This window comes from Aplysia californica, unplaced genomic scaffold (genome assembly GCF_000002075.1).
Source record: "Aplysia californica isolate F4 #8 unplaced genomic scaffold, AplCal3.0 scaffold00079, whole genome shotgun sequence".
NCBI lineage: Eukaryota > Metazoa > Mollusca > Gastropoda > Aplysiida > Aplysiidae > Aplysia > Aplysia californica.
The window spans coordinates 1,508,820-1,521,496 of record NW_004797349.1 but is presented as its reverse complement, the minus strand read 5'-3'; the positions used below and the strand labels follow the sequence as shown (position 1 = coordinate 1,521,496).

The following is a 12,677-nucleotide window of genomic DNA, read 5'->3' as shown; positions in this document are numbered from 1 at the left end:
GAGAGAGATCCAATATTGCTCATCACTGGAAACTCCTCTTGTATAACATGCTAGCACAACATCGATGTCCTTGGCGGCCCCCACCTTCCAAGCCTTCACGTTAATATTGATCTACAAGAATGAGGACAGCAATCCTCTCCATGCTAAGTCTGTTCACAGAGAGACCGTGTCCACCTTTGATTCCCATTTCTCAGTTCTCAGCCTTTCGTTCTGTTAGAGTCTACGATTCACGTTCTTTCAAGCACAGAATATTCCATAATAATAATATTATAACGTCCAAATACTCCGTCCCTTCATAGGAGCTTAAGTGTATGTGGTAAAATCCGTTCTGAATCTCGATCTTCGACGCGCTGGACGGGTTCAGGATACAAACATTACAATTGGGGGTCGCACCCCACATCTTTCTTGGTTTTCAGAACTGAGTCACGTTGTTGTTGTTGTTGTTGTTGTTGTTGTTGTTGTTGTTTGAATGCACCGTTGTGATTTGTAAATCGCTATTGGTTTGATCTCGTGCGTGAGTCTGGAAGTGAGAGTATCGATGCATCGTAGGGCGGACGGTCGTGTTTGACGTGATATTTTATTAAAGATTCTGATTTTGGAAGCACTCTAAAACGTCGTGGGTGCAAGCCACCCATAGTGTGTTACGTTGATGGTGGCATTAGTTTACATTTTTTTCTTTGAAGCCAGCCTTGGACACGCTGTAGCAATATTTATTTGCTTATAATGTTTTTTACACTGGTATTTTATATTATACTGTATTTATCATACTTGTTACCCTGGGGTTTGCAAATGGTATCAGCTTGTTTGTAGGGTATCTTAAAAAAAAATGAGTGGAGGAACATCATGTAGATATCTATACATGAAGCTACAGTTCTGATGAGAGATAATTAGTGACTGCTCCCTGACTAACACATTTCAGTCTGAGTCATCACACACACACAGACACACACACACACACACACACACACACACACACACACACACACACACACACGCTCTCTCTCTCTCTCTCTCTCTCTCTCTCTCTCTCACACACACACACACATGCACAAACACTCACAAACACTCACACACACACGCACACACTCTCTCTCTCTCTCTCTCTCTCTCTCTCTCTCACACACACACACACACACACACACATGCACAAACACTCACAAACACTCACACACACTCACACACACATACTCAAACACACACACATAAACACACACATTGTTTTGTACATGCAGGATATAATTGTACTGATAAAATTAACAGGCTATAAATGTATACATATATGCCTATAAATGTAAAATCAGTCTTCAAAGATAGCGGTTGTTCATGTATACTAACTTGGGAACTATGCTTTTTGTCAGCAGTCCTCAGAGACCGTGGGTTATCTTCAGTAAAGAGGGTGTCATCTACGTTCGTCCAGTTTCTGACTTCCAAGCCGCCAAAATGGAACTGTCCATCCTGACAATTTTTCTGCTGTGTTGTGTCGCCTCCCTACTTCTGTATGTGTGGTACATGTCCAAAGACCATGGCTTATTCAGGAAGCTGGGACTGCCTGGCCCCACCCCTTGGCCTGTTGTGGGCAACATGATGCAAGAGATGGGCGGAGCAGGGCTGTTTGATTTCCACGTCAAGATGTACAAAAAGTACAAGAAAAACAAGGTAGGACTACTTGACTTGTGTGTGCATGTTTGTGTATACATATATATATATATATGTATATATGTATGTATGTATGTATGTATGTGTGTGTGTGTGTGTGTGTGTGTGTGTGTGTGTGTGTGTGTGTGTGTGTGTGTGTGTGTGTGTGTGTGTGCTTGTGTTAAGAGGAGCATGCATTGTAATGTTTGTCAGAGGTGGAGGAAATGAAGCATCGTCATTGCCTTTCTCACCCTGGATCAGGGTATAGGCCACAAACACTCTTTCCACCTTTCCCTATCCTGGGCTAACGTCTTGATGTTATTCGATGTCTTCCATATCTTCCCACTTTCCTGTACATCAATTTCTGTGACTCTTCTGCAGGTTCCACATGGTCTTCCACTTACTCTTTTACCCTGTGGATTCAGATCCAACACTTTCCTTGTTATGCAGCAGCCTGACTTCCTGAGAGTATGTCCAATCCATCTCCACTGTCTTCTTCCCACCTCATCTCTGACTGGGCTCTATTTTGTTCTTCTTAACGCTTCCTTGTTGGGGACCCTGTCTGACCAACTGATCCTCAGTAACTTCCTTAGACACTTGTTCAAGAAAACCTGGATCCTCTCAATGCAAGTCTGAGATGCGTTCTGTGTCTCACACGCATACAACAAAACCAACTTCACATTTGAGTTGAAAATCCTCGGCTTTTTTTGAGGTGAGATGTCCCTGGTCCTCCAAATCCTATTCAAAGAAATGAAAGCAGTCTGTGCCTAACTGATGTGGGACTTTGTTTCAACACTTGTTCCTCCCTCTCTGTCAATTATACTCCCGAGATAGTGGAGGGATTCGACGTCTTCTAGTGCATTTCCTTCTATTGTGACCTGCTTTTTTCATTGTACATCTATCCTTAGGACCTGACTTTCCAGGGTACATCATCAATCCAACAGACTATGATAGGCTGTTTAAAATTGAAATCTTTGCTTACATCTGTTCCTGGGTGTGTGACTGAATCACCAAGTTTTCTGCAAAATCCAGATTGTCCAACTGTGTCCATGGGGTCCACTGTATGCCATTTCTGTGTTCTCTGGGGATTTTCTTCATCAGCCAATTGATCGACATGATGAAGAGGAAAGGGGAAAGGTGATAGTAAACATCTCTGTCTCACACCAGTCTTGATGTCAAAGCTGTGGGTGAGTTGGCCATCATGTACAACCCTGCAACTTGCTCCTTCCTACTTGCTTTTGATAAGGCTCACGAACTTTTGTGGGATTTCATGATGTCTCAACACCTTACATAGTATTGCCTGGTCTATACTGAAATGAAGCACTCCAGTCATTCTCATCTTTTGAGAATATCTCCAGTTTATCAAACAATAGTATTGTTAGTGTTGTTTCTTAAATAAAAAAAAAAAGCTGAAATGTGAGAGGAGAGAGAGAGAGAGAGAGAGAGAGAGAGAGAGAGAGAGAGAGAGAGAGAGAGAGAGAGAGAGAGAGAGAGAGAGTGAGAGAGAGAGAGAGATAGAGAGAGAGAGTGAGAGAGAGAGAGAGCGAGAGAGAGAGAGTGAGAGAGAGAGAGAGAGCGAGAGAGAGAGAGAGTGAGAGAGAGAGAGCGAGAGAGAGAGAGAGAGAGAGAGAGAGAGAGAGAGAGAGTGAGAGAGAGAGAGCAAAAGAGCGAGAGAGCGAGAGAGAGTGAGACATTTTTAAACATGTCCCTTGTGTTTTCAGGTGTATGGGTTGTTCCGGGCAAAAATGCCTGCCCTGATAATCTGTGACATCGATATGGTAAGGGACATCTGTGTTAAGCACTTCAACAATTTCGTCAATCGACAAACCTTTGACCTAGAACTCCCATTGGGTGCTTCACTCACAGAAATCAAAGGTATGGAAAATGAATAAATAACCAAGAATTTCGTTTATCAAGGAAATGTTGAGTGAAATGCTGCATCATGCAATACTTGTGTTAAGAAACTCACACTAAGTAATAATTTAAAGGGGAGAGAAAATTCTATGATACATTCAATTGAAGAATTTTTATTGTGGTGATTTTTGTCTAATATATTGTTGTTTTATTATAAAAGAATGAAGAACATTAAAAACAATTACTCCTGAACATGCTAATTCCCTTATTATAGAGGCACACATCCACTCACCACACTCAACACATAAGCACATATCCACCCACCCACACACATAAACACATAGATCAGAAACATCTAGATCTATAAACACTTGTAATATGGTCACTTTTAAGCACAAGGGGGCTATCCCGAAAAAAGCTGTTTTGAGAAAATCGAAGGTAAAGTTTTTGCCCCTTGTTAAGTTTCTTAAAAAGACAAGGAGAGTTTTCTCTTTAACCAAACAAATATACACACCAATGAAACCAAACTCCTCCTATAGGCAGGGCAAGCCCACTGTTGGTGTAGGTCAAGATTTCTGGAAACTTCCAAAATCTGAGTTGGCCCGCTTGTCCTTAAAATCGACCATATTATGAAGGGACTTGCAAACACATTCTTAAACATACAGAGACATGCACTTTTCACTTCGGATGTTTTGTTCATAAACACAAAATCAATTGCTAGTTTATTGTGAAGTAGTTATGGTATTGTATAGGTTTAATGTTCTTTTCAACACTGTAAGGTTATAGAGATAATGTGGTACCTCTGATTCAATTCCCACCTCCAAAAGGAATGAACAAAACGGATAGAGAGCCATTGAAATATTAAGCGAAACTAAGTCCAGACACACAATGCTAAGAATTCTTAAACTTCCAGCATAATGCCAACTGAGCTTGCAGAGGGCTCAAGCCACGATTAATGTTACATTACTTGTCCCACTTTCCTTTCAGCTCTTGTGTAATTTAAACATGACTCAAACAATTAGATATCTGTTTGAAAATAAGCCCATTATAGATAATGGCATTTAAAAATGTCTGATTGGCAGAAACTCATATTATTTATAACCACCCCCCCCCCCTTGCAAACTACATTAATTTGTATTAAGAAAGCACCTTCACTTTAATCTTGAATTTCCCAGATGATCACTGGAAAACTGTCAGAGCCACAGTAAGCCCCAGCTTTAGCACGACCAAACTTCGCAAGATGTACCCACACATTGTACGCAATACCCAACTCTTGCTGGAGCATCTTAAGGAGAAGCATGAAAGAAATGAACCAGTGGAACTGAGAGGTCTGTTGTCAGCTTATACAATGGATGTGATTGCCAGCACAGGTTTTGGTGTCGAGATGAACTCTGTCAAGGAAGGAGAGAGTGAATTTACCAAGGCTGGAAACATTCTTATGGGGGGCACTGGGCGTTTTATTTTTTTGGCTATGTTTCTGAATTTCATGAGACCAGTTTTTAAATTCCTAGGTATAACCTTGTTGCCAAAAGATGCCACAAACTTCTTTACTCGCTTTATTGACCAAGCTTTGGAGAGCAGGAAACATGAAAAAAGTGGAGGTTCTGGACGTAGCGACTTCATACAAATAATGTTGGATGCAGAGCACGAAGACCATACTGAACATGGAAATCACGCAGTAAATGAGGAACAGGAAAATGGGCACAAGACAGAAACAAAAAAAGTTTTGAGCTATTCAGATATTCAGGTGAGAGAATTAAATACTGTTTTTCTTTCTTTTTATTTATGTTCATGTGGCCAATAAAAGAATTGGTTTATGTGTGGACAATATTGCAGTGACTCATAGTTCTGATGAAGCAATGTACCTCTGCCATATTTTAACTTCAATGTTGTTGAGAACGATGCTGGCCCAAGAAGTAGAAGAAATTTATGAGCTGCTACATGAGATTTAAGGTCGAGGGGCAGAATACAAATAGTGAAATTCAAGGAGTTTTTTTTTCTGGGGGCTCTCGTGGCCTAGAGGTTAAGGTGTTGGCCTCTCATTCAAAGGTCCCAGGTTCGAATCCGGGTAGCGACCGAAAAATTTTCTTCTCTAAAATTATCTCCTTTCCTGCTCTCTAGCAATGTTCTGTTGTCTGCTTTCGTTCCACAATTTCTGCCCCCACCCCCTCACCTCCTTTGCCCCCTCCTCTGGGCTCCTGACTCTTTCTGCAGCCTTTCCACTGCTACTCCTTGGCTCCTCCTTACTGCTGTCGTTCTGCCACACCCCTGATCTTCTGGTAGGAAAGATCTACACCTAGCCTTCTCGGACAAGGGTGAAAAATCTCGGAGGGCCCGTGTGCAAGTTGCTCACGTTAAAGATCCCTTGGTGGTCTAAAATCGATTAGAGTAGGCTTCGGCCGCCACCCGGGCAAAATTCAAAATTTCCTACCAACTGAAAATATTAGGTGTGTCCCGTGGGCTCATATGACCTTATGCAGTTGCGAGCGCCGTAAAAATACTTACCAAAAAAAAAAAAGAAAAAAAAAGGATAGCTTTCTTTTTTATTATTCACTTGAGTGGCAAGTGCATGCCATTTATTTAACCATATTATCTGCCAGCTTGTGCATTTCCTATGTTAATGGGGCTGTGGGAAGAATTTCAATTTAGATGTGTATGCTTTTTACAGTATAGAGAAATTTTTAGAAACTTTTGATGACAAGTCTCCTAATGCAAAAGGGACCTACCATACATCAGTTAAACTACTGGTACTTATTTGTTTGATTTTACTCAACTGTTGTTCCTTACCCGACATCAATTTGCTGAATTATTGCAGGGCCAGGCCTTAATCTTCCTCCTAGCTGGTTATGATACCGTTGCTACTGTGCTGTCCTTCACCATGTTCCTGATCTGCATGAACCCTGAGTGTCTAGAAAAAGCACAGGAGGAAGTGGACAAAGTGCTTGAAGGGAAATTTCCAGATTATGACTCTGTCCAATCTCTGCCCTACATAGAAATGTGTATTAATGAAGCGATGAGGTTGTACCCACCAGGATTCATTCTGGATAGGATTTGCGATAAAGAAATTGAAATTCAAGGAATTAAGATTCCAGCTGGAATGAATGTCAGCTTCCCTGTGGTAAGTAAAGAGAGGGAAATACAATGATGCCTACTTAGCTAAAGTCAGGCATAAAATGAACGTTTTCCACATTTTAGTTTACATATATAAGGATAATATATAAAAATATCAGAAAAGGAGAAATTTTAAAATAGCTATTTGATTCAACAGAATCCTAACATTTTCTTTTATATAAGGGTGAACACCATTCCTATAGTGTGAAATGGATACATGTTTGTTTCAACTAATCACTAGCAACAGCTTGTAAATATGTTTTTAAAAAAAGCCAAAATCACATCACTGGCATCATCATCATCATCATCATCATCATCATCATCAGCAGCAGCAGCAGCAGCAGCAGCAGCAGCAGCAGCAGCAACAGCAGAAGTGGCAGCAGCAGTACCAGTAACAGTTGGATCAGCACAATCTAACTCTTACCCTCTTTACTGCTCTGTCTAGTGTGCTATTCATCATGACGCTGACCTGTGGCCGGAGCCTGAGAAGTTTGACCCTGAACGATTCACTCCCGAGAACAAAGCCGAGCGTCATCCGTACGCCTTCTTGCCGTTTGGACAGGTTGGTTAAAAGAGATTTATTTTCATTTATTTTCATCATATAAAATAAGGTGAAACCAAATGAGATAAAGATAGGGTAAAACAATACGAGATAAAGATAAGGTGGATAAATAGGAAGAAATTGTGGTTGAAAGTAACATGTTTTACATCAGTTTCGAAGTGTCTGATTTGGTGGGGAAAATTTGGGGTCATTGTAGAGGTCACAGTGGAGTTACAATTATGTTTCACAGGTACACAAAACAATGGGCTGTAATTGCACAAAGATAAAAGGGAAGCTATATTTCTTCCATCATCATCATCATCATCATCATCATCATCATCATCATCATCATCATCATCATCGTCCTTTCTTTTTCTCTCCTTGTGGGTTCCATTTTAAGACTTCGTGGGTAGTGTTTGCTTTCAGTTTTTGCAAGATGTGTCCAGTCCACTTCCATTTTCTCTTTCTGATTTCTTTCTATTTTTTGTTTTTGTTTGCTCCTATAATTGTTTACTTTTTATGGTGTCAGGACAAAGAATTCTTTGGACTTTTGTTAAGCAACTGTTGACAAATTTGTTACTTTTTAGAAGTTTGTTGTGTAAGTTTCTTGATCTATAAAGTGGTACACTTTACTTGCTGATTTTGAAAATCCTTGCCTTGGTTCTTGTCCTTTACTTCTACCAAATTACGTAACTCTTCAGAACGCATAGTTTCCATAATTTGGCATGTTGGTTCAACATTAACCTGGTTAATATTCGCTCCTCTGCTTCCATGCAAAACAGTTATAGCCGGCAAATGTCTGAAAAACGAGAAGCACACCACTAATCATGTGGCTTTTGGAAGGAATGTTCTTTTGCACCTTTCTTGAAGAAGTGGTGGAAAGGTGTTGATGTTAGTTGCAGAAGTATTGATCCTTGAACAGAAGAAATTGCCGTTGTGCTATGTCTTCTCTAGCCTCTTAAACAAAAGTTGAATTAACTATCACTCTTGTGAGCCCACAGCCCTCCTGTCTCTTCTTAAAGGTATAATGTTAATTCAGTAGTTCTTACGACACCTGACATTGGGTTTCTTTGGTCTACTTTTTCTCAGGGTCCGCGGAACTGCATTGGAATGCGACTGGCTTTGTTGGAAGTAAAGGTTGCCTTGGCTGCCATGCTGCAGACTTTAAGCCCTGTACCTTGTGAGAAAACAGTGTATCCCTTTACCCAGGAAAAGTTTCAGCTTAAGGCTGTTGAAGGCCTATGGGTCAAGTTCGAACCCCGAAAATAATCGGTTTGATTATTTATTTGTGAGCGAGTATAACAAACTTGATTATAATGTAAGCCACTGTTTTAAATATACGGTGCCCATATTGGAATCATTCGTGGGGAACGCTGACCAAGATGGCCCAAAACAGACAGAGCTGGAGATCCTTTGTTGCTGCCCTAAACGCCAGATGGCGTAATGGGTAGTAAGTAAAGTAAGTAAGTATTGCAAGTCTGAATTGATTTCTTATGTTTAAAAAAAAAAAGATAAACCATAAAGCAAACATTTCTTGCGTAGCCTCCATAGTCATTGCTTAAATGTTCCAGAACTTTCTACATATGCATACATTCTTTCCCCCTCTAGATTATCAGATTTTCCCGTAATCATCACAAGTGTTATTATATTGAAGGCTTACTATTTAGAAACAGTAAGGCTTTGAGTTGTGAAAAGAACTTATTTTCAGGACGGCTGGTTACCTAATACCAGAGCTGCTTGCCTCTTTGAAAGGTAAATGTGATTGGTCAGATGTACATATATTGAAACTTTGCAATTAATGTGTCTTTATCTATATATGACAGGTTTGTCTTGGATGAAACAAATCTAAATCTGTATGCACATAGTATTATGCTTTTGGCATGAATGGTACTTGGATCCTTATTGTACTGTTAAGAAGAAATTACATTTAGATTCAAAACTATTTTTATACAGTGTTGGTATATTACACCATGTTGATACAGACAACCACATGTTTTTGTTTGTTTTTGATTTTGACTGAAAAATAATCTGGTCTCTTCTTTGTGCCTGAAATTGTTGTACAGGAAAAATTTTACCTTGTGCCTGATTCTCCTTTTCAATCTCTAAATCATCACTCTTGTTTGCCTTTTGTTGCTTTCACTTTCACTTTGACTAGGTATTGTCAATTTTAAAATGGTTTTGCATTTATGCCTTTTACCAGTAGGATATAAAGAAGGCCTGCTTAGGACCGTTTGGCAAGTTTCAGAAAAGTTGTAAGATGAAAAGAATGCACAAACCCTATAACATACTAAACACTCCAAGCAAAGCACCAAGAAATTAGTTATCTCCATTTAAAAAGAAATGAAGACACCTGTATTGGGCTATATCTGATATCGGTTTAGAAGCATTTGACAGGAAGATTACAAACATGACACCCCCCCCCCCATGTTGAGAAATTTATCATGATGTTTAAAGCTTCAACACTAGAAGGTTAAATTTTAGAAGCGGGGCCTCCGAGCTTAACATCCATCTCTGAAATGACCGAATCAAATAGAAAGTTTGTGTAAAGTGCGTTTCCCAAGGACACAAACGTCGGACCAAGCTGAGGCTCAAGTCCCCGAAGCCGCAATCTCACGATTACTGGTCTGATAGATAAACCTTTAGGCTACCGGTGCCACTCCAATTTTCGAAGAGACGTTAAAAGGAATCATTTATTGTTACTTTCTGCTTTCAAAATCAGGGGAGCAAATTTTCAGTGATGTATCTTGCAGCTTAAGCTTGGAATGTTGTATTTCAGATTAAGTGATTATCATCCCAGGACTTGGTTTCACATAGCCTACATGATGTACTTGTTCTTTTAATATCTAAAGTGAAATAATATGTCATGTAAATTTTTTACTTGTGTTCTGTCTGTCAAGTGGTTTTATTCAGACCTTTGTACGCTTACGTCTTTGTGAATAGCTATTGGTTTTTGTGAATACCAAAGCAGTGCAGTTTCTAAGAGTATCGTTTAAGAATTTAGTACTTATCACTTTTTGTAAAATAAATATATTGTTTCAGCTTTTTTACTTTGGGGTTTGTTTATTCAAATTGTTTATTTGCTTCTTTTATTTAGTCTTACTTTGCTGTTTTCTTATTACTCTCTACCAGAAGTATAATTTAATCATTTTTTTGTATGCACAGTGGTCATGGCTTTTCTACGGATCTATTGTGTTGTGGTTTCATGCCTCAGGGAACAAATTGAGGTAGCAGGCAGTGCTCTACTCATTTCAGATCAATGTTTCATTATATGCAGTTCTGTGTTTATGACTATTTCACAGTTGGTTCTGTACTGATGTCCGAGCTGCAGCAGTTTGGCGCTCAAGTTCAATTCCCAAATGGGGACAATTGTTTTTGAGTATCTCTCTTTGTGCTAAGATTGCATCCCTCTCAACCTGGGTTGGCAGGATTGAAGCTCGCATCCTAAATGATCTGAATTTTGTCAAGTCAATGGAGGCTTAAACTACATTAATAATTTAAAAAACCCAACTCTCCAAAAAACCAGAATATTAACAAAAACCCAACAACATTTGATCCTCCTTGTATCTTTCTGCCCTTTGTTGAAGATCCGGAACAGAGCCTACCCTTTGGGTCTTCCTAATCTAGTTGTAAGACGTTGTGGACTTGCTATCAGTAGATTGTGTACGTGTTCAATTTTTGGCTATGTTGGGCAAAAATGCTGTATCCATTGCAAAGGTTCTTCACTCTATTTACTGTAATTCTCCCTTACCCCCAGGGGCAGTGCCACTGACTGTAGTGTCTTTAGGCCATTCCCAAAGGGGGGACATTTCTTGTTCAAGCACAGTAGAATTGTAAAAGGGCTGATTCATCATGTCACGCTCATAACTGTGCCTGATCTGCAACAGGGAACTGCTGCTTTTTCTTTCCTAATCCTTACTATTGTCATTTCCTCTACTTCTTTTGTATGTTTGTCACACTCTTGTGACCTGCTATTTCCGTGGTGCCTTGGTAGTCGAAACAGACCTTGTGCTGTTGAAGCTAGAGAGGTGAGCAGAGTAAGTCTGATTCCTTGTAAAATGGACTTCTCTGTTGACACCCACCCCTTGGCGCTCATATGATCTTATGCAGTTGCGAGCGCCGTAAAATCCTCTACTAATAAATTTAAAAAATTCTCTCTACTGCAAATCTGTGCCAGGTAGTCTGTGGTGAAGGAAATTGTGAACAATAGCTGTGCAAGTACATTAAACCAGCAGGCTACAAGCAAGTCTGTAAGTCCCTAAGGGGACTGAGATCATAAATATGATACATTTTAATTTTAACAAGCTATACCAAGAGTGACATTATGAAGTCGTGTAGGTCTTCCATCAGAGGCGTGGAAATGATGAAATGGTACAGGCTTAACGCCCCTCCCCTATCCCTAGTCCTGTAATACAATGAAATGGTACAGGCTTAACGCCCCTCCCCTATCCCTAGTCCTGTAATACAATGAAATGGTACAGGCTTAACGCCCCTCCCCTATCCCTAGTCCTGTAATACAATGAAATGGTACAGGCTTAACGCCCCTGTATCAACACTATTAGGTTATTTTAGAGGCGGGACCTTCGAATAACGTCCATCAGTGAAACTGAAAGGACCGACACAAATAGGGAAAGTCGTGTAAAGTAAAGTGCCTTTCCCACGAACACAATGTTGGACGACCTAGCTCAGGCGCGTAACCTCGAACCCACAATTCTACTATAACCGGTCTGGTAGCCTAACCATGAGGTTCAATGAGGTAACCACTAGGCTACCGACGGCACCATGAGATGGGATACAAGACGATGAATACACATGTTGTGATAAACTTGGGCTTGGTTGAAACTAAAATTAACTTTATGGGTTCATTGACTTCAGTGCAGGCTGTACTGTGAGTGTTAAAAGTCCAGCAAAGCATTTTTAGTTTTTGTTTTTGTATGAGTTTGACCTGGGACGTTCACTAAAAGCAACAGGGAAACGACAACAGTTTTTTGGACACATGAATAGCTGGCCCCGTCGTTTTAGGTAAGAAAAATTCTCAAGTTATGCAAACTGAGTCCAAAAATGTGAAATTATGCGATTCTGTTAATTTTTTAACAAAGAATGATAACGGAAAATAATCAGATATTATGAAAAAAATGATCAAATTTCGCTAAATTATGAGGGGTGCATAAAAAACCCACGGGGAAAGGAATAGACATAAAGGTCTTCAAGATCTTGCTCTCACTGGCAAAACTGAAGGCAAACGAGGTAGGGGTAGGCCCAGAGCAACCTACTTAGGGAACCAAAACAATTAATGGGTAACACTAGTACAGTCCGTACCGGCTTTAAGCACGCCGGCCTTAAGCACGTTTCGGACTCAAGCACGCTAAACGGCTCTTACCGAATTTTTGCTATATAAATTACACGCCTTTAAGCACGATAACTTCGGCTTCAAGCACGCTTCATTTACAAGACAGTCAATATTTTCATGATGACCCATCGAAGTTCGAACACAGTTTACACCGCAGTAGTGGAGTCTGTCAAGAGAAACACAAAGAAT

At 40.0% G+C, this 12,677-nt stretch overlaps 1 protein-coding gene across 1 annotated transcript in view; it reads left to right on the top strand.

The window, feature by feature from the left end:
- Positions 1 to 1,358: 1,358 nt before the first annotated feature.
- The window catches only part of LOC101853375 (cytochrome P450 3A11), a gene marked incomplete at its 5' end in the record, with an annotated part of 30,626 nt that continues 19,307 nt past the window's right edge, over positions 1,359 to 12,677 (top strand). Inside the window, 1 exon segment of the mRNA XM_005094304.3 lies at positions 1,359 to 1,656. Within this exon segment, the coding sequence (XP_005094361.2) occupies positions 1,441 to 1,656 (216 nt within the window).